Here is a 22892-nt window from a genome sequence, read left to right on the forward strand (position 1 = left end):
TCCCTGACTTGTGCTTTGTCTGTCTCTCAAAATAAATAAACTTAAAAAAAAAAGTGTTTCTTTTAGTATAGGGAGGATATCTTTAATTTAGGAATTTCATCTCTTCTAAGGAAATGAAGGAAGGTCACAGTATACTTGCATCTGATGTGTTTTAAATGCCTTTAACTCAAAATAGTCAATATGCTAGAGTGGTATATTTGTGTGGAAATTTCTGAATTCCTTCAAAGGCATAGTGAAATCATTCAATTAAATTTCCTTCCACTTTTAAAATCATAATTCCTGTATCTTTCTGATAGACCTGGCAAATATCACAATTGTATTTTTATTTGAAATTCATATATCTTTTACCTATGAAAAATATAACCTAATGAAGATAAGTAAACAAATTTGTCTAATTTGTTGGCTCCTAACATTTATAAAGCAAACACCAATTAAAAATTCATTAAAGAATGATCAACTGATTTAGTTGATTAATACCTCCCCAAATTTCCCCATCCCCATTCCCCTCACGGAGACAACAATATTTCTGAATTTGACACCATAAAGGTTAACTTGACTATCCTATATATTAATGTCCTCAAACAGTATGTTCTCTTTTGCCTCCAGCTTTCTTAACATTCATGTGACATTCCACCATATCCGTGGTCTGTTCTTTCTTTCTTTTTTTTTTTCCTTTGGCTGAAGTGTAGGCTATTGTATGAATGTATCATACTTTGTCCATTTTCCTGTTGATTGATATTTTAATAATTTGTGGTTTGGGGCTACCATGATTATTATAGAATTTCCTGGGGAAATTCTTATATAAATCTTTCTGTAGACATATGTTTTCATTTCTGTGGGATAAGTATATCAGAGTGTAATTGCTGGATAATATAGTATGTGTATGTTTCTCTTTAGAAGAAACTGAAAAAACTGTTTGCCAAAGTAGTTGTAACATTTTACACCAGTAATATACTGGATTTTCAACTGCTCCATTCTGGAGGATCTTTAATATTTCATTGTGTTATCTCATTATGGTTTTAGTTTACATTTCCATGATGAATAATGATATTAAGGCTTTTTTCATTCATTTATTGATTATTTTTGTATATTCTTTTGTGTCCATTCAAATGTCTTAGCATTTTTAAAATTTGGTTATTTGCCTTTTTCTTATGTATAAGCTTTTTATATATTCTGGTTATAATTCTTTGTCAGATATATATTTTGTAATATTTTCTCCTGGTCTTTTAACTATGAATTTTTATTAATGATATTTTCAGGTGAGGAGAAGTCTTAAATTTTGATGAAATTTAATTTATTATTTTTAATAGTTATTGTTTTCTATGTCCGTGTAATATTTTTCTGCCTCCAGTTTGAGAAGATGATTTTATATACTTTCTTGCTTTCTTATAGAAATTTTGTACTCTCAGTTTTTACCTTTAGGTCTATGATCCATATCAAATTATTTTTTATGAATGATACAAAGTAGAAGATGAATTTAGTTTTTAATATGGATATCCAGTTGTTCCATCAACGTTTGTTAATCAACCTTTTTTCATCATTGAATTACTTTGGTGTGTCAAAAATTTTGATTTACCTTTGACTTTGGGATGAGTTTCTATTAACTGCTTTTCTTTATTAACTGATCTAATGGTAAATAATATTTACTATTTCCTTATGTATTTAGTAATTTTTATGAGGTGTTTTATTTAATTAAAAATTTGAGAAAAGCAACATATGGATCAAGATGCTAAAAAAAAGGAGTTGAGGAGAAGTCTCTTTAGCCTTGCTTCCCCAGCAGCAACCAAAGTTACTAGCTGTTCAGTGTACAATAAAGGTATTCTGTGCGTATACAATCAGATGAAGAGTGGAGTTGTCTCTGACCTTGGCTTGAACTACACCCCCATCTCCTTCCTATCATGGTAGTGCAGCCTTGGCCCCCAGATGTTCTTCACAGATCAGGCTTCTGGGTCCCAAAGGCTTCTTTTCTCAAGGCCTTTCCTTTTCTCTCTGGACAAAATTAGCTTCCACAGAGCAACAGTCCACTCAGGTGATGGAGGTGGTAGTTTTGAAAATGAGAAACTTAATATATTAGAGAACAAAAACAGCCATATTACCAAGGGCAACTTCAGCTCTGTGAGCCGATCACTGGGAAAACTTTGAAATGACTAAAACAATAAATCGTTCAAACAGAGCTGTACAGTTATGTACATAGAACAGTTCCAGAGAGTATGAATAGATATGTCGAGTATCATGGCAAAGGCTATATGGTTGCAAGAATATGTGGTAATTCCTATATAACTGGGACATACAGTGTGAACTAGAACTAGAACTTTTCTTCCAAATTCTGATCCTACAGACTCATCTTTCTCTAAACAGTTCTTTTTGGTGCTAAAATGTTATCCTTTGATTTTGGAGGTGACAGGAATTTACATGATAAACATATATCTTTCAAAGGATTTTTTTTTCAATTTATTTAAACAAACAAAAAAAGAATTCATCCCTTTCTTCCACCCCCACCCCGGGTCTGAGCCTTTTTTGTTTGTTTGTTTTGTGTTTTTGTTTTTGTTTTAGATTCCACATATGAGAGAGATCATATGTCATTTGTCTTTTTCTGACTTATTCCACTTAGCTTAATGCCCTTGAGATCCATTCATGTTGTCACAAAGGAGAAGATTCCATTTTTTTTATGGCTGAATAATAGTCCATTGTAGATCTATATACCACAATTATTTTATCCATTCATGCATCATTGGACGCTTAGGATGGGTACATACCTTCACTATTGCAAATAATGTTGTAATGAACATAGGGGTGCATAGGGTGCATGTATCTTTTCAAGTTAGTGGGTTATTTTTAAAAAATAAAATATCCTGAAGTAGAATTGCTGTATCATAACATAGTTCTTTTTTGTACTTTTTTTGTGGAACTCTATACTGTTTTTTATAGCAGTTGCACCATTTACATTCACACATTTACAGTGTGAGACGGTTCCCTTCTCTCCACATCCTTGCAACACTGGTTATTTCTTATATTTTTGGTAATAGCTGTTTTAACAGATGTGAGGTGAGATCCCATTGTGATTGGGATTTGTATTTCGCTTATAATTAATGATGTTGAGCATCTTTTCATATCTTTTCATATCTTTTCATCTTTTCATCTTTTCATAGATGGCTATCATTTTGCCATCTTTGAAAAAATGTCTATTCAGATCATCTGCCCATTTTTTAATCAGATTAGGGTTTTTTGCCATTGAGTTGTATGAGTTCTGTATTAATTTTGGATATTAGATAATTATCAGACATGTAATTTGCAAGTATTTTATCCCATTCAATAGGTTGCCTTTTCATTTCGGCTAGGTTTCCTTTGCTGTTCAGAAGCTTTTAATTTGATATGGTTCCACTTGTTTATTTTGCTTTAATTGCATTTTGTTTTGGTGTTAGATTAAAAACATCATCACCAAGACCCATGTCAAGGAGTTTACCACCTATGTTTTCTTCTAGGAGATTTATGGTTTCAGGTCTTATGTTTAAGTCTTCAATCCATTTTGAGATAATTTTTGTGTATGGTGTAAGACAATAATCAATTCATTCTTTGAATATGACTGTCCAGTTTTCCCAACATCACTTATTGAAGAGACTGTCCTTTCCCCAATTTATATTCTTGGCTCCTTTGTCATAAGTTAATTAAACATATATGGGTAGGGTTATTTCTGGAGTCTCTCTTCTGTTGATCTGTATGTCTGTTTTTATTCCAATACTATACTGAATTTTAGTTGCTGTAGATTTGTAATATAGTTTGAAATAAAGGAGCATGATGCCTCCAACTTCATTCTTTCTCAAGATTGCTTTGGGTGGTTGGGGGGAATCATGGCTCAGGTCATGAACTCACAGTCGTGGGATCGAGCCTTGTGTTGGGCTCCATGCTCAATGTGGAGCCTACTTGGTTTTCTCTCTCTCTCCTTCTCTTTCTACCCTCCTCCACTTGTACTCTCTCTCTCTCTCTCTCTCTCTCTCTCTCTCTCTCTCTCTTTCAAAATAAATAAATAAACTTAAAAAGAAAAAGATTGTTGGGGCACCTAGATGGCTCAGTCAGTTATGTGTTTGACTCTTGATATTGGCTCAGGTCATGATGTTCTCATAGCTGGTGACATTGAGCCAGCCCCTGCATTGGGCTCTGCACTGACAGCACAGAGCCTGCTAGGGATTCTCTCTTTCCCTCTTTCTGCCCACCCCCTTCTCTCTCTCTCTCTCAAAATAACAAAATAATCTTAAAAAAATTACTTTGGGTATTCAGGGTCTTTTGTGGTTCAATATAAATTTTAGGATTGTTGTTTTATGTCTGTGAAAAATGCCAGTGGGATTTTGATAGGGAATGCATTGAACCTGTGTATTGCTTTGGGTGTTATGGACATTTTAACAGTATTACTTCTTCTGGCCTATTGCGTGGCATGTCTTTCTATTTATTTGTTCTTCCTTGATTCTTTCATTAGTGTCTTACAGTTTTCAATATATAGATCTTTCACCACTTTGGTTAAGTTTATTTCTAGGTATTTTATTCTTTTCATGGAATTATAAATGGATTGTGTTCTTAATTTCTTTTTCTGATGCCCTATTACTACTGTAAAGAAACCCAACAGGTCTTTGTGTATTGATTGTGCATCCTGCAACATTAGTGAATTTGTTTATTAGATCTAACAGTTTTTTGATCAAGTCTTAAGGGTTTTCTATATATATATCATGTCATCATGTCATGTCATCATGTCATCAAATAGCTTCAGATTTACTCCTTCCTTTCCAATTTGGTTGCCTTTTATTTTATTTTCCTGAATAGTTGCTCTAGCTAGGACTTCCAAAACTATGTAGAATAAAGTTGTGAGAGTGGGCATCTGTGTCTTATTCCTGATCTTAGAGGAAAAGCTTCATCTTTTCACCATTAAGAATGATGTTAGCTGTGGGGTTATTCTATATGGTCTTTATTATGTTCGGGTACATTCCTTCTATACCCACTTTTTGAGCATTTGTATTATAAGTGGATATTGAATTTTTTCAAGTGCTTTTTCTGCATCCTTTGAGATGATCATATGATTTTATCCTTCATTTTGTTGATGTGGTATGTTACATTGACTGGTGATTGTCCATAAATCCCACCTGATCATATTAGTTTTTAATATATTATTGATAATTTAGTTTGCTATTATGAGTTTGATAATATTTTGCTGAGAATTTTTCATATCTATGTTTATCAGGAATATTGGCCTATGATTTTCCTGTGGTGCTCTTGTCTAATTTTGGTATGAGGGTAATGCTAGCTTCATAAAATGAGTTTGGAAGAATTCCCTGCTCTTCTAGTCTTTGTAAGAGATTAAGAAGGATTAGTATGTATTCTTTTGTGAATGTTTTATAGAATTCACCAGTGAAGCTGTTGGATCTTGGACTTTTGTTCGTTGGGAGGTTTTTGATTACTGATTCAGTCATCTTACTAGGAATTGATCTGTTCAGATTTTCTAATTCATGATGATTCAGTCTTGGTGGGTTGTATGTTTTTAGGAATGTATCCATTTCTTTTAGATTGTCCCAGTTTGTTGGCATATAATTGTTCCTAGTAGTCTGTTATGATCCTTTGTATTTCTGTGGTATCAGTTGTAACATTTCTTTGATTTTGGATTCTATTTATTTGAGTCCTCCTCCTTCTAGTGAGTCCAGCTAAAGGTTTGCCAATTTTGTTTATCTTTTCAAAGAATCAGCTCTTAGTTGTATTGATCTTTTCTATTGTCTGTTTTTTATTTCATTTATTTTTGCTCCAATCTTTGTTATTTTCTTCCTTCTAATAACCTTGACCTTCCTTCTTTTTCTGGTGCCTTGGGGTGTAAAGTTATGTTGTTTATTTGAGACTTTTCTTATTTTTTGCGGTAGCATTTATCCATTTTATCTTCCCTCTTCAAACTGCTTTTGCTGTATCCCATAAATTTTAGTAAGTTACATTTCCATTTTAATTTGTCTCAAGGTATTTTTTAAATTTCTCTTGATTTCCTCTTTGAAACATTGGTTGTTGAGTAGCAGGATGTTTATTTATTTTTTTTAATTTTTTAATGTTTATTTATTTTTGAGAGAGAGAGAGATAGAACACAAGCAAGGGAAGGGCAGAGGGTGAGGGAGACACAGAATTGGAAGCAGGCTCCAGGTCCTGAGGTGTCAGCACAGAGCCTGATGTGGGGCTCCAACCCATGAGCCTTTGAGCCGTGAGATGATGACCTGAGCCAAAGTCAGCTACTCAACCAAGTGAGCTACCCAAGCGCCCTGTAGCATGATGTTTAATCTCCACATATTTGTGAATTTCATTTTATTCTTGTGATAAATTTCTAGTTCCATATCATCGTGTCAGAAAAGGTGCTTGATATGGTTTCAGTCCTCTTAAATTTATTAAGACTTGTTTCATTGCCTAACATATAATCTGTCTTGGAAAGTGTTTCATGTGCACTTGAGAAGAATGTGTATTCTGTTGCTTTTGAGTGGAATGTTCTATAAACATTTGTTAAGTCCATCTGGTCTAACATGTTGTTTAAGGCTGATGTTTCCTTTTTGATTTTCTATCTGGATAATCGATTCTTTGATGTAAGTGGAATATTAAAGTCCTCTATGATTATTGTGTTGCTGTCTATTTCTCTCTTTAAGGCTGTCAATATTTGCTTTAAGCATGTAGGTGTTTTTGTGTTGGCCACATAAATATTTACAATGTTGCATCCTCATGTTGGATTGACCCTTTTTATCATTATGTAACACTCTTCTTTGTCTCTCATTACATTCTCTGTTTTAAAGTGTGTTTTATCTAGGCGTGCCTGGGTGGCTTAGTCAGTTAAGCATCCAACTTCACCTCAAGTCACGATCTCACGGTTTGTGAGTTCTAGCCCCTCATCGGGCTCTGTGCTGACAGCTCGGCGCTGGGAGCTGCTTCAGATTCTATGTCTCCCTCTCTATCTGGCCCTTCCCCTCGAGCTCTGTCTCTCTCAAAAATAAATAAACATTAAAAAATTTTGTAAAAAAAGTGTGTTTTATCTGAAGTAAATTCTGTTTTGTCTGATATGTCTAGTAATTTTTAACTATATGTTGGACATTTTACATAATCCAGTTTAGTGAGTCTGCATATTGTTGCCTTCCTTTTAAAGGGAGTTAACTTCAGTTGCAGTAGGCGGTTAAAGCATTTATGGATATATTTTTTTTCTGCTTTAATTTCATTCTCTTTTAGGACAAGCCATTTTAGTTTTCAACTCTTAGTGCATGCCCGTACCCCAAGGCATTGTGTTCACTCCTAGTGCACACTCTCTGAGATTCTCAGTTAGGTCTCATTTTGGTTGGGCTGAGACTCCAGTGTCTTTCACTGATGCATGCACTTAGTGTCATCATGCAGCTCTTAGCCTTACAGCTGGTGATCTCTGCTAGGTTTTTCAGTCTTTCCCTGTGTGTGTGACACCGTGTACTTGCCCACAGACCTGTGGTGAATTCTCACATAGACTTCTTTCCCCAGGTTCTTCCCTATAACATGTATATATACATAGCTTCTTCTCAGTACTTTTCATCATGAATTCCAACTTCAGTTCTAATCTTTGCCTCCTCACTCAGCAAAAGAGCTTCTTCATTTGGTCTCTACTGTTCTGAAGTGGTAAGCTGCTTTCAGATGGGAAACCACTGTGAGTGTAGATGCACCATATATGTTTCCCATCTCTGAGAGGCAGGCTTAAAAACAGGTACTTCATATGTATTGTCCAGTTTTCTGATTATCTGTGGGAGAGCAATTTTACATAAATTCTTCTGTAATATACCCTGGATTGACTTACTCTTCTTACTTTTGAAAGTAAAAAAAGTTCACATAATTCTCTTTAGGTATGTGTTCAATTTTACCACTTATTACTTTAGATTTAACTTCTTTAGATTTCGTGATAACAATCTGGCACAAACTGTTCTAAATTCTTTATACACATGATCTCATTTAACCCTCACCCAGTAAGAGGTATGAGCCTGAATCACAAAGCAATTGTGGGAAAAATATATATTCTAATAGTGGAGTCTGTATTCTTAATACAGCCTCTTTTTAAAAGCACACTGTATTCTGCAGAATAAATATTTTTGTTGCTTTCCTTTATTACCTAATCAATAAATAAATGGTCATTTATAAATGATTATTGTTCTTTCTCTGTTTTACCTTTCATAATGGTTTTTATTTTTTATTTTCTGTAGATCTTACAAGTGCCATTAAGTGGTTTAATGCATGTTATTCTCTCCACGAATTGTCTCTCACTGGAAACCCACTTCTTCAAGAAGTAAACTGGAGGTAAGAAACATTGTTGCACCCTATTATGTACTTTATTATAGTTACAGAAAACACAGTTTGATGAAAATTTCTCTGTGCCTATTAATTTCTTGGAAAAAGTTAATAAAAATAATTTAAAAGTTATTCAAAACAAGACATTTTTTGTAAAATTAGTTTTAAAAATATCTTCAACCTACAATAATTTTTTTGCACGTGTGAAATAATGCAAATTTAAAATGATTATTTTGATCCATACCATTAATTATGTGACAATTTTAGTATGATGTTCACTTGGGTCTTGTCTTCATAGAAAACACATTTTTATTGGGAATGACTTTTTATAAGTTATCTAAATCACATAACTTGCTAATTAAAATTATTTTTTTCTCCCAGTAATTTGATTTTATTTTCTTAAAAGAGAAATTTGGTGTCTGTTAAAGTACAGATTATAAGATATGTGAATTCATACCTCTCTTTAAAATATTGCAGTACCTAGACCTAATAGAAGAAAAATATTTTATAATTTTTTAGAATGGATTTTTTTTATAAAAAAAGTTTCTCTAATTTGAAACTCTCATATTATGCTAATACCATTACCCTCAAAACTGACCAACATCTTTTTTCATGATGAGCTTTTTTGAGATACTTTTCATATGACAAACTTCATCAGTTTTATTTAGAAGTATGAGTATGGTGTACAAACCACCACGATCAAGACATTAAACATTTTTATCACCTTAAAAAATTGCCTAGTGCCCCTTTGGAGTCAGTCACCTCCTCCAGTTCTTTAAAAAAGTCTCTCCACTCTTATGGCTTTCATTTTTTTCTGATGAGAAGTCTGCCAACATTCTCTCTGGAGATTTCTAAGATTTTTCTATCATGGTTTTCAGCAATTTGATTATAATGTATTTTGCTGTGGTTTTATGTAGATTATTTTTCTTAAGAGCTATTGAATCAGGGCCTCTGGGTGGCTCAGTCAGTTAAGAGTGACTCTTAATTTTGGCTCAGGTCATGATCTCAGGGTTGTAAGATCAAGCCCTGTGTGGGGCTCCATGCTCAATGTGGAGCGTGCTTAAGATTCTCTCTCTCTGCCCCTCCCCTGCTTGTGTGCGTGTGCATGAGATCTGTTGAACCTCTTGAATCTGATGAATTTGTAGTTCTCATAAAATTTAGAAATTTTTTGGCCATTATTTTTTCAAATATTTTTTCTGCCTCCCCCCATCTTGTCCTACTAGGACTCCAATTTTACCAATATTTGGCCACTTGATATATTCTAGAAGTTGCTATTGCTCTGTTCATGATGCATGGTGTCTGTGTATATATACATACATATATATATATATATATTATACTTTTTTCTGTTTGTACTTCACTCTTAACAGTTATTGTTATATCTTCAAGTTCTCTGATATTTTCTTCTTATATATCTATTTTGATATTAAAGTCCAGAATTAATCAGTTCAGAGTTCAGATACTGTGGTTTTCATCCTAGAAGTTTCATTTATTTTTTTAACATTTGCAGTTTCTCTCCTAATCATACTCATGATGTTTTCCTGAATCATCTTGAACATATGGAGAATATTTATAATAGCTGTTTTAAAATCCTTATCTGCTAGTTTCATCATCCATGTCATTTTGGGGCCTATTTTTATTGACTTTCACCCCAATTTTGGGTCATATTTCCCTGCTTCTTGCATGCTTCATCATTTTGGTGGTATTCTGGATGTCTTAAATTTTATACTGTTGATTTCTTAATTTTGTTCGTTTTTTTTAGATAACATCTATTTTTTTTCTGACATGTAACAGTTATGTTAAATTAGGGAGATGCTTTTAAAGCTTGCTTTTAGTATCTGTTAGGGAAGTCTCAAAGAAATCTTTTGACTGGTGCCAATTTAGCTCTACTGCTATGGCACTGACTTCCTGAGTATTTTCCCTACTTCTTCTTATATACATCCTTTCAATTTTTGCTGATAGGAATTACTCCCAGCCTTATATATTCTTGTAATTTTTCTACTTTTTCTTTCCCACTGATTCCTGCCCATGGCTTACATGGTTTTTTTCTCATACACCCTCAGATCATTTTTCATTTACCCAGATCCAATTGAATTAAATCCCAGAATTATGAAAAGCTTTGAAAATGCTCACTTTTCTAGCACTGGTGATGATTCTGATCTAAATTCTTGTCTTTTGTATGTCTAGCAGTGTGTATTTGTAAGATGGTTTAACATGGTTTATTGTACATTTGACATTTGTATCATATCAAGTTATGGGTACATCAAAACAGAACAAGGTAAGACTAGACAAGGCTTGTAGCCTAATTTAGCAAGATAAGTTTGACAACACACTAAGTATAGAGAAAGGCAAATATTTACTGAAATTTTGGTAGAAAACCCATTTCAGGATACTCGGAGTTTAGATCAAATATGTAAATCTTATCAATTTGATCAGGTAGAGAAAATACAGCCCTTATGAATAAAATATAGACAAAAAAGAGTGAATAATTGAAAAAAAAAAAAAGGTTGTGACATCCAATCCTAGGGCATAAGCAGTTGACTGTTCTGATTCGATTTTCCTATGATGTGTGGCCATAGCCTGGAAGATCCTTGTTCTGATGACTTCCAACGGAGTATACCTTACAGGAAAACCAATGATCTGGTCATGCTTAAAATTCCTATATCTGACTTAATCCACTTGTAGAACAGGTTAAGAAAGTCTAGGAAGTAATCTCTTTCCCTCCCTTGTCTGAGGCCACTGCACACCTCTGACACCCTCTTTCACATGTATTGATTCTGTGAATTTGTTAATTGGTCTTTGGTTAAGAAAATAGCATTTTATATCAAGTCAAACACCTGTGTAATTTGCTACTTGTTGATAGTTCATTTATTACAGAAGAGTTATCTTTGCAGTAAATCTGTTTTTCTATATTCTTTAAAGCTCTGTTTCCACATTAATTTCTAATGCTATACCATTTTTTAGGGAAACCTGGTATGTTTTACATGTTTTAGAACAGAACTTGCCAACTTCTACTTTAGAAATATCTTTTTCCAAGTGCAATTTAAGCTGTGTACTATAGAGGAGAGAGGACAACCCATCGAAGTGGTTTTTGAAGATACATCCCTAGATGAGAAACTTCATCATCACTTGGAAACTTTTAGAAATGAAAAATCTTGGACACTGTCCAGACCCACTTAATCAGAAGGACCTAGGGGATGATGTTTATTAATGTGTGCTTCAACAAGCCCTTTGGATGATTTGATGCACGCTAAACTTTGGAATCACTGTATTTTTAAACAAGGACATCCTGTTCTTGCCTCATACCATGTGTTCCTGGACAAGTAACAACTTTCCTATGTCTCCAAATCCTCACTGGTAAAATAAGGATAATAATAGTACCTATCTTATGGGGTAGTTATGGTAATTGAATGGAACAATACACATATTTTGTTGAGAGTAATTTCTAGAACATGGTAAGCATACAGAAGTCTACTATTTTCCATGTCTAGGCTAACCACACTATGGTGTCTCATTAAGTCACCAAATATTTAGTGTATGCCTACTATATCCAACCATTCTAACATTTTGGATTCTCTAAAGGAAATTCTATATAGTCCATGATTTCAAACCATGTTTATAATCTTTATAGGGATATAAAATATATGCAAAAAATGATAGCCATGAAAACTAATAATGATAACAAACACTGTTATAGCATTTACTTTGTGCCCATTTAATACAATGTATAATAAAATAGCTACCTAGTGTCCCCATTTTACAGGTAGGGAAACAGAATGACAAAAGGGCTAAATAACTTGCCCAAGTTTACACAGCTAGCCACTGGAAGAGCCAGGATTCAAACAACCTGACTTCAGTTGTGCTTTTTAACACTTAGATTTCAGTACCTAATACATATGTCAGATGATTGTTGTAGGCAACAGATATGCTTTAGAAATCCCACCCTAATTTAGAGTGACCAAGAAAACTACTTTTGCTGAAGAGGCAGACTTTGGATTAAACCTCAGAATTTTAGTAATATTTAAAATCAAGTTAAAAGAAAAAAAAGCACTTCCGATGGAGGAAATGTCCAAGAAAATGGGGGAATATGAAAGGCGAGGTTAGGCTCTGGTCTATTCAGGCGTAACGTAGATATAGTGGAAAATACTTTTGGAAGTAAATAAGAAATCAAGTATATACATTTACAATGGGTCAGGGAATGGGCTAAATACCTATACATATTACTTCACAGCAACTCAGCTGAGTTCTGTAATTATCATTCTGATTTTATGGGGGTATTTACTGAAGCTTAGATGCCTTGTGATTTGTTCAGTTCTGTAAATGTCAGAGAAGGGTTTTGAGTTCTAAGGCCTGGAATTTAAATACTTGCTTTACTGTTTCATATGATATATTGCTACCAGATTGTAAAGGGCCTTGTATGCTCGGATAAGGTGTCTTCTTTTCATATCCTGTGGTCATGGAGAGACCTATTAGCATACTGGGTGTACATGCAGGTGTTGTGAGTAAACTGCTCAGGTGCATATCTAGTTCCACCACTTCCTAGCTGTTTGCCTTGCACAAGTTACTTAATCGTGCTATGTCTCAGTGTCTTCATCTATGGAATGGGTATAATAATAGTAGCTACCTCAGGATTTATTCATTAAGGTAATAGAGGTTATACCACACAACAGCAAACCCAGAAATCTATGTGGTTTAATACAATAGAAGCTTATTTTTGGTTTATATTGCATCTGATGTGAGTTCATCCTGTCTAATCTAAGCAGACATGGAAACTCAGGATGCTTCCCTTTTGTGGCTCTGTGTCATGTAACTTCAATGTAATCTGACATTTTTAGATAATAGATTGTGGTGAGAAAGAGGGGAAAAGACCACAGGGAAAGCATATCTGATATTTAACTGCTCTGCTTTCAAAAGTAGCATTGGTTAGGGCGCCTGGGTGGCTCAGTCAGTTAAGCGTCTGACTTCGGCTCAGGTCATGATCTTGCGGTTGTGAGCTCGAGCCCTGCATCAGGCTTTGCACTGACAGTGTGGAACCTGCTTGATTCTCTCTCTCTCCCTTGCCCTCTGCCCCTCTCCCACTCATGCTTTCTCTCTCGCAAAATAAATATATTTTTAAAAAGGTGGCATTGATCATTTCTCTCATATTCCACTGGATGTAACTAGTCATAAAGCCAAACTAACTGCAAGACAGAAGCATTTTATAGTAGTGCCTGGCATATAGCACACTTGGTAAATGTTAGCCTTTATTTTTAAGGAGCTATAGAGAAATTTTGAATAGTTGTATGAAAAGGAAAATAGTATTTGTGGAAGATTTCTTTTCAGCATCAAAGTGGTAAGAGATTAAGGAAGGTAGCCACGTTCTATGTTAGTAGAAAGTCCAGGAATTAAAAAAGGACTAAAATTAAGTAGTGGAAGTGATCCCAGATATTGTACAGATCCTTCTACTTTAGAACTGGAAGAATGACATTAGAGTAACATTTTCTACACAAAAAGAAGAGCAATTATGTCTAATAGGCTCTGCTTTGCAGGTGATATCATTTATAATGAAAATATCTGATGGATTATTTTTAGGTAGATATCTTTATTTTCCTAAGTAACTATATAGACTATGTGTAGTTATTACACACACACACACACACACACACACACACACACACACACTGTATGTAGACTTATGCAAGGCAAGTATGTCTGCATGACATCCATAATGCCATAGATAACCAAAATTATTTGTTGAAGGAATACATTATAGAAATTTACATTGTAATGTGTAAAATCTTGAAAAAAATGCGTTTCACCCCCTCTAATTTTTCTCTTGGGTTTTTTAATCTTTATTTATTTATTTACTGAGAGAGAGAGCATGTGCACAGAGGAAGGGCAGAGAGAGAGAGAAAGGGAGGGAGAGAATCCCAAGCAGGCGCTGCACTGCTAGCATGGAGCCCGATGTGTGGCTCCATACCACAAACCATGAGATAATGACTTGAGCTGAAATCAAGAGTCAGATGCTTAACTGACTGAGCCCCCCAGACTCCCCTCTATTGAATTTTTAAAATTTACTTCAGGGATTGAAAGTATTATTACCCATAAATTGACAATTGATACTTATTTATCAGTTTGCAGTAATTATCAATGTCAGGAGTTCTACAACTGGAGTCTTTAGACTTTTAGGGACCATAGTGTTTGTGACATTCTTCCTGTTTTCTGAAAACCTGATCTTAGGACAAGTTACTACTACTATACTACTACTATACCAACTATTAGTTAATATCAAATTATAAGGAGATCAGACATTGCAACTATTTAAAGAAGGTGTATATATATGTGAAACAAACAAACAAACAAAAAAACCTTAAATATGTTTCTAGACCTTTTTCCACCTGGAAAAGGACTCTGTCATCCAAAATAGAAGTAGTCAAGGTCCCCATCTAGATGTACTAGCTGAAGTTCTGGGGCCATGCTTTTCTTACACTGGGATTTAAAACACTAATCCCCAGGTTTTGGGTCCCCGTTTTTAGAACCTAGACCTTAGAATGAAACTTCCCACACAAAAGGTAGAGTATAATTATGCCCAAAAGCCTCTTCTTGGCAGGTGATATTATTTATAACGAAAATACCTGATGGGTTGTTTTTAGGTAGATATCTTTATTTTTCTAAGTAACTATATAGACCAAATCTATGATGACCAACAGAAATAGGTGGCTATGCCCAATATTCAGAGCAAGCTCTTTGCAGGCCATGGTTTTTCTATTAGGAGTTGGGCAAATAGGACATGAATTCTGTTGCTGATCTGGTATGAGTTTCCATTCAAACAGCTGCCATGTTGCCAGTTGCAATAACTAGAAACAAATCTATGTCCTGAATAATCTTTGAATTTATTTATGGGTTTTTTTTGGTATGAAGAATAAATACTTAGTTTGTTGGATAAAATACGCTCATAGTGAAATATATTGATATAAATCTGTTTAAATATATAAAGATAAACATTCACATTTTACTACTATGCTAAGTATATATACTTAGTGCTATACTAACATATACTATACTTACTATGTATATATACTTTACAGTTTTAAAGCAAATATTTAATTAAAAATAATATTGAAAAAAGGTAGTATTTATATTATAGACATGTACAATTATTTAGCTATTATAATTTCTATGTTTAAATAAAATTTACTGTACTAGAGTAAAACCAACTTAAAAATTTTGCTTTTCAAATTTCACTTAGATCAGTGGGCCTAATACAGATTTCATAATTTCAAGAAGAGATTCAGTTATCTAAAGGGTTTAAAATCTGGTAATCTATAAAATAGGGATTTGTTAATGAAAGGATCAACTCAAACTTGGGTAAGCAGTGTGTTCCAATGAACTTTACATAACCCCGTGATACCAACAAAGGGATTAGTTATAGATTTTCCCAATTGGCTTCTTACTTTCATGTCTGGCCAGTGATAACATGGACAAAACTGATGTACTAAAAAAATCTCTTTTTAAAACTTAATCTACAAACTCAGTTTGGAATCTCCTTTGGGAATGTGTTTTATTTGTTAATGATTAATAGAGTCTCTTAAGTGACAGAATATTCACCAGGAAGTTTTCACTAAATGAAATATTGATTCAGCCCTTGGCTAGGAGGACCCCAGCTGGAAAAACTAATGTTGAGATCTCACAGTATTCTTATACTTCATTTCCAACATGAATCAACTTGTTACAGCACTTTCTAATATATTCATCATAGAGTCTTCTAAGGCTGCATTTGAACTGAAGGCCAACCTACTACACTACTGATTTATATAGTTCTGATAACTATTCCTTTAAAAAAAATAGCAAACAATTTTTAACATAAAACACCAAATCAAATATGGATATTTATTATATAAATCATAAATATCAAGATATTGTCATGGTTTTGAAGATCCAAACAAACTAATTTTTACATCCAAAGAAATTTCAAATATTTTGACACAAATAAACTGTTTTGGACTTTTTCTTATGTAAAGGTGATGAATGTAACATCAAAATATTTTCAATGTAAAAATTCAAGCCCCATTGATCCACATTTTCTGTAATTATTCCCTATAGCTATAATATTGTACATAATAATATCTATATTCATAGCCATATTCAAAATGTAGTATTTGATGACAAAATTATCATTTTGCCCCTTGCTAATCTGGTTAGTTAGCATCCAAACAGCTTCCACATAATGCCACTTGCAATACCTACAAATAAACCTAATGCCTTGTATTAGTTACCTTTGGATTTACTTATTTTCTTATTATTTTGGTTGTCTAGGGCATAAACAGTTGTTTTGTTAAATAGAGGATACTTGTGGTAAATCATTGGTCCTTCCATTAATCTGATAAGCAAATTCTTATATTTTGCTTCTAGGATTATATTGGGTCATTTAGTTAAAATGGCTCTTTGTTTTGTCATTAATTATTTCTGAATAGAAAACTGGTTTCTCTATCTATTTGATATGTACTCTGTAACTTCAGTGTTACAAGAATACTTTCCTAAGAAACTTTTGCACCATTTATGTAAAACCAATGGCAATGTTCATCAGTGAACAGATCATTGGAATGTAACTGTCCAGGCCCACAATATCTCTTATTTTAGCAAATTCTCTGGCATCATTGATATATATATAGGGCATGCCTCAAGTTTACAAGAAAGCTATATTTTTCTTGAAAATTTAAGACAATTCCAGAATGATAAAATTTCAAAGTTTTTTTTTTTTTGAGTTTAAACCTGAACATCTCTAATTTTTGCATAACTTGTTGTAGCCCATTCCCCGCCCTCCCCCCCCCCCCCACCAATGCATTGGTTCTTTAAAGCCATAAGAAAAGCTATATTTTAAAAATGCAGGGGCGCCTGGGTGGCTCAGTCGGTTGAGCATCCGACTTCATCTCAGGTCACGACCTCACTGCTCTGTGAGTTTGAGCCCCAAGTCGGGCTCTGTGCTGACAGCTCAGAGCCTGGAGCCTGCTTTGGATCCTGTGTCTTGCCCTCTCTTTGCCCCTCCCATGCTCATGCTCTATTTCTCTCTCTCAGAAATAAAGAAACATTTTTAAAAAATTAAAAAAACCAAAACAATAGTTCTGGCAAAGAGAGGGGGAGACACAGGAAGGGGCACCTGGGTGGCTCAGTTGGTTGAGCATCCAACTTCAGCTCAGGTCATGGTCTTCCGGTTTGTGAGTTCAAGACCCGCATCAGGCTGTGTGCTGACAGCTTGCTCAGAAGCTGGAGCCTGCTTCAGATTCTGTGTCTCCCCCTCTCTCTCCCCATCCCCTGCTCATGCTCTGTGTCTCTCTGTCTCTCAATAATAAATAAATGTTAAAAAAATTAAAATGCAAACTCCCCAGAACCCACCAACAGAGGTCTTTGGTGTAAGTGAATTTAAAAAATTATCCCAGGTACTACTGATACAGTAGTTCAAGGAGGATCTTTTCAGAGACCTTGCCCTGCAAGGTTGGAGACACACATAGAGATTTAGCCTTGAATTACCATCACAATGGATTTAGAGAGTGACTAAGATAAAGAACACATGTGTGAGACCCTGTGGTTCTCATGATTGCAGCATGAGTATTTTCTTCATTTTGTTGACATCTTCTTAATTAGATAAAATGACACCTGAAAGATGGCTGTTCAAGAGGGTTTTAAGTGTTACTTCATCTGCAATATCACTGTAGGTCCAGGATCCCAATGAAAAGTATTGTAGATCCAACAGCTTATTGTTATTGTTCAACCAGAACTAACTGAACAATAGAAATAAAAAAAATCAGCTTTACCTCTTTAAAAAATTTTTTTAATGTTTATTTTTTTGAAGGAGAGACAGAGCACGGGCAGGGGAGGGGGAGAAGTAGAGGGAGACACAGAATCTGAAGCAGGCTTCAGTCTCCAAGCTGTCAGCACAGAGCCTGACGCGGAGCTTTAACTCATGAACTGTAAGAGCATGACCTGAGCTGAAGTCAGTCGCTTAACCAACTGAGCCACCCAGGCGCCCCAGCTTTATCTAAGTCTTAAGAGATCCAAATTATAATAAGAAAATCTGCTTTATTAATTTTCCTTATAAGAAATATACCTATTTTAAAGACCAAAGCAGGTCATTAGCATACCTCATTCCTTCTGCTGATCAGGTCCACTCTGGAGACCAAATTATCAGAGAGAAATTTGCATGGTACACAAGGAATTAAAACTGTTGGTTATTGTCTAGGGCTGGTTCCGTCACATTATTGAAGCCTTACGTTTGCTCTTCTGTATTTTAGGAGATGATCTAATGAAATAAGATCATCAATAGGATTAGAGCATGTTCTTTTTTAAGCTGTATAAACACCAATACAGTTTTAACTTTTACTATCCTTTATTATCACATTTCAAAAGCATCTTTATTTCATATGTGGCATTTTATAGCCACGTTATTCTGACATGTCATGTCTTGAAGTAAACTTGACTGTATACTTGAGGGAGATTTAGAATGCAATATAGTTTCATTACTAATGTAATAAACAATTTGATAGGATAGAATATGGATAGTTAATCTCTCCATTATATTTTAATTATTACCAGCTTCAATTTCAGAGCTCAACCTTTCCTTGTTTTGATGGTAGCCTCAGTCAAAGATTTCATGTTATATTTAGTATTGTACCTCTGTGATGAATAGCCATTATCTTAATTAGCATTATGCTTTTGAACCACATCTTAAAATGAATCCAAACAGAAATGCAATATATGCTAGTTATTTAACCTTTTGTAGTAAGTGCGGTATTTTATGATATGACCAATATTGGTATCTTCAAGCCTAAAAAAAAAAAAAGCTTAAAAAAGTTCCAAATAAATGGACCCTAGTCTTCACTTGATCTTAGCCAAAAGGCCAAGAAGTGATGGACCCAAGTTTTCTTAACTAGATTAAGCTCTTTAACACTGTAAAACATCTGATAGTTATCTTGAACATAATCTGTTTGCTTTCCCTCTTTCCTTATTTAAATATCTGTGAGAGAAAAAAAGTATTATTTCTCAAAGGGTGGAGGGAGGTAAGCGTGGGAAATTAATCATGTATCCTGAGTAAATGAAAAACTGATGTTCTTCTCTTTTTTTGCTTTCATTAAAGGAAATGTATTTATACATTTCTTGTGATTATCTTTTATTAAATACCAAGACTATCAAGATCATAACTATACATAGTAATGTGTTATGACTTTAGTTGGGCCTTGGCATTTTTGCCTCAGTGGACCACTTTCTTCATTTATATATAAAGTATACATAAATATGTAAATATAAATTTGTATAAATATAAGTTATATATAAATTATTGTATAAAGTATTTCTATAAATATAAAAATTATATTTTACAATTGTGTTTTTATAAATGGATATGTTGACCCTGACTATATACCATCTAGGTGGAAGGAGTACCTGACTGGAGTTTTCTTTCTTAAACCTTGGCATTTTTGTAATCTTATCTTGCCGTCCTTCATTTAGTTTTTAGAGAACTGTGAGTTTGTCTTATTTTGTGTTTTAATTAAAAACTTTATATTTGGGGGCCATGTGGGTAGCTTAGTCAGTTAAGCATCTGGCTCTTGATTTCAGCTCAGGTCATAATCTCATGATTCATGAAATTGATCCCCGTGTTGGGCTCCACACTGACAGTGCAGATCCTGCTTGGGATTCTCTCTCTCTCTCTCTCTCTCTCTCTCTCTCTCTTTCTCTCTGCCCCTTCCCCACTTGTGCTCTGTCTCTCAAAATAAATAAATAAACATTAAAAAACTTTATATTTTAGAGAAGGTCAGGTTATCAAAATTAAGCAGAAAATACAGAGAATTCCCAGGTATACCCTGTCCCCACACATAGACAACCTCCCCGACTATCAGCATCCTACACCAAAGTGGTATACCTGTTATAATTGATGAACCTACATCAACACATCATTATCACCTGAAGTCCATACTTTACATTAGGGTTTGTTCTTGGTGTTGTGTATTCTATGGATTTTGACAAATGTATAATGACATGTATTCGCTATGTAGTAGTATCATACGGAATAGTTTCACTGCCCTAAAAATGCTCTGTGCTTTGCCTGTTCCTCCCTCCCTTCACCTTAATCCCTGGAAAACACTGATCTTTTTACTGTCTCAGTTTTGACTTTTTTTCAAGAATTTCATATAGTTGGAACTGTACAGCATGTAGCCCTGTCCGATTGTCTTTTTTCACTTAGTAATATGCATTTAGGAATCTTCCCTACTCATGGCCTAATAGTTCATCTCTTTGTAGTGCTGAATAATACTCCTTTGTATGGATGTAACTCAGTTTATTTATCCTTTCACCTACTGAAGGACATCTTGGTTGTTTCCAGGTTTGGTAATTACAAATAAAGCTGCTATAAACATCTGTGTGGAGATTTTGGTGCAGATACAGTTTTTAATTCATTTAGGTAAATCTGAGAAGCACATTGCTGGATCGTATAGTAAAAGTATGTTAACTTTTGTAAGAAACCACCAAACTATCTTCCGAAATAGCTGCACTGATTCCGCATTTTCACCAGCACGAATGAGGGTTTTTATTTCTTCACATCCTCACCAGCGTTTGGTATTGTCAGCGTTTTGAATTGGCCATTCTAATAGATAATAGTATCTTGTTATTTTAATTTACAGTTTTCTAATGACAAATTATGTTGAGTATCTTTCATATACTTACTTACCATCTGTATATTTTCTTTGGTGAGGGGTCTATTAAGTTTTATGGCCCATTTTTTAATTGGTGTATTTATTTTCTTATTGAGCTTTAAAATTTCTTCATATATTTTGGATAACAACCCTTTATCAGATATTTTTCCTAGTATATTGCTTGTCTTCACATTCTCTCGATACTCTTTCACAGGGCAGAAGTTTTTAATTTTAATGAAGTCCATCTTATCAATTATTTCTTTAATGAATTGTATCTTTGGTGTTATTATCAAAAAGTCATCATTATACCAGTGCCGTCTAATTTTTTCTCCTATGTTATCTTTTAGTAGTTTTATGGTTTTGCATTTTACATTTAGGTATATGACCCATTTTGAGTTAAATTTTTGAAGGATACAAAGTCTGTGTCTAGATTCACTTTTTTGCATGTAAATGTCTGATTGTTCTAGCATCATTTATCTTTGTTCCATTGTATTGCCTTTGCTTCTTTGTCAAAGATTAGTTGACTGATCCACTTTAGTAGATTCATGGAGGTCTACTTCTGGGTTCTCTCTTCTCTTCCATTGATATATTTGTCTGTCTCTCTTCCATTGATAAATTTGTCTATTCTTTCGCCAATGCCATACTGTCATAATTACTGTGGCTTTGTAGTAAGTGTGAAGTGAAAAGTGTTAGTTTTCCAACTTTTTTCTTCTTTTTCAGTGTGGAATTGGCTATTCTTGTTTGTTTTTTGTTTTTGTCTTTTTGGATTTTTTGTTGTTGTTTTTTGGCTTCTTTTTGTAAATTTTAGTATCATTTTGTTGATATACACAAAATACCTTACTGGTACTTTTAGTGGAGTTGCATTGGATCTAAAGATCAAGTTGAGAAGGAATGATCTCTTGAACAATTTTGAACTTCCTATCTATGAAAATATCTTCATTGGACATCTTCCCATTTATTTAGTTTGTTGATATCTTTCATCAGTTTTGTACTTTTCCTCGTAAGAAATTTAGTTTCTAACTAAGGGGGATTTATTCATTCAAGAAGTCCATTTTACCCCTTTGACCATTAATGGCCTTGTGAAAAGAGGCCCACAGTACCCTTGTGAAAGGATTGGGTAAATACTTATAAATGGCTAGGCCTGGTGGAAAGCTCTTGCTGTCTGGCTTGGTTTTTCACACCATTAGCCTTTTAAATTGGTACAGACTTTTGTGCATTCTTTGAATATTTTTATTATCATAATTTTTAGCAAGATTCAAGAAGAAATATAAGTTTAGATTTTTCAGATCATGATAAACAAGGTGATTGTTTACTACTCTTGTTTTTAGCCCTACTCTTAACTATGTTTTACTAAGAGAAACCATCAGAATTTACCTCTACTTCTAAAATAAGCAACAAATTTCAGTAGTTTTATTTTAATTATCATATTTTTAAAATACTGTATCTGATATTATTTTTTTATAATGTAGCTTTTTATTTACTCCCAGCCCAAGTTTCCATCTGCTAAATTTCCCGTTTATGTTATAGAAGAAAATGGTTAAATGTTGTCAAGTCTCTAAAATTTAACTTTGTACATGACATGATACCATAGAAATTTTTAACAAATTTAACAGTATCATTTTCTCTACAAAATCAATAACATTTTCTGAGATACACTCTGTGTTTATATTGTTTAAGTAATAGGTATATGGTTATTTTAGATATAAACTCTTCAAGATTATTTATTTTTTTCCTGCTTTCAATAGGCATTCTCTACTTAAAGTGTTACCGGCTCTAAGAATCCTCAATGGTGAAATGATAAACTCTTGTTCAGAAAGGCAGACTGAAGAATACTATCAACCAGAATTAGGACGTTTCTTGGTACTTTGTCAGTCCCAGATTCAAGAATTCAACTTACTAATTGAAAAGTATATTACTGTGAAAGGGTAAGAC

The 22892-nt window shown here is 34.0% G+C and overlaps 1 protein-coding gene across 6 annotated transcripts in view; it reads left to right on the forward strand.

Moving 5' to 3' along the window:
* The window catches only part of LRRIQ1 (leucine rich repeats and IQ motif containing 1), a 230785-nt gene that overhangs the window by 57314 nt on the left and 150579 nt on the right, over positions 1 to 22892 (forward strand). For all 6 annotated transcript variants that reach the window (XR_008300373.1, XM_027071142.2, XM_027071143.2 and 3 more), the window contains exons 14-15: positions 8214 to 8307; positions 22706 to 22885. Coding sequence is in view for 5 of the 6 variants with exons in the window: in XM_027071142.2 (XP_026926943.1) it covers positions 8214 to 8307; positions 22706 to 22885 (274 nt within the window). In the remaining variant the exon portion in view is untranslated. The remainder of the gene's footprint in view (positions 1 to 8213; positions 8308 to 22705; positions 22886 to 22892) is intronic.

This window comes from Acinonyx jubatus, chromosome B4 (genome assembly GCF_027475565.1).
Source record: "Acinonyx jubatus isolate Ajub_Pintada_27869175 chromosome B4, VMU_Ajub_asm_v1.0, whole genome shotgun sequence".
NCBI lineage: Eukaryota > Metazoa > Chordata > Mammalia > Carnivora > Felidae > Acinonyx > Acinonyx jubatus.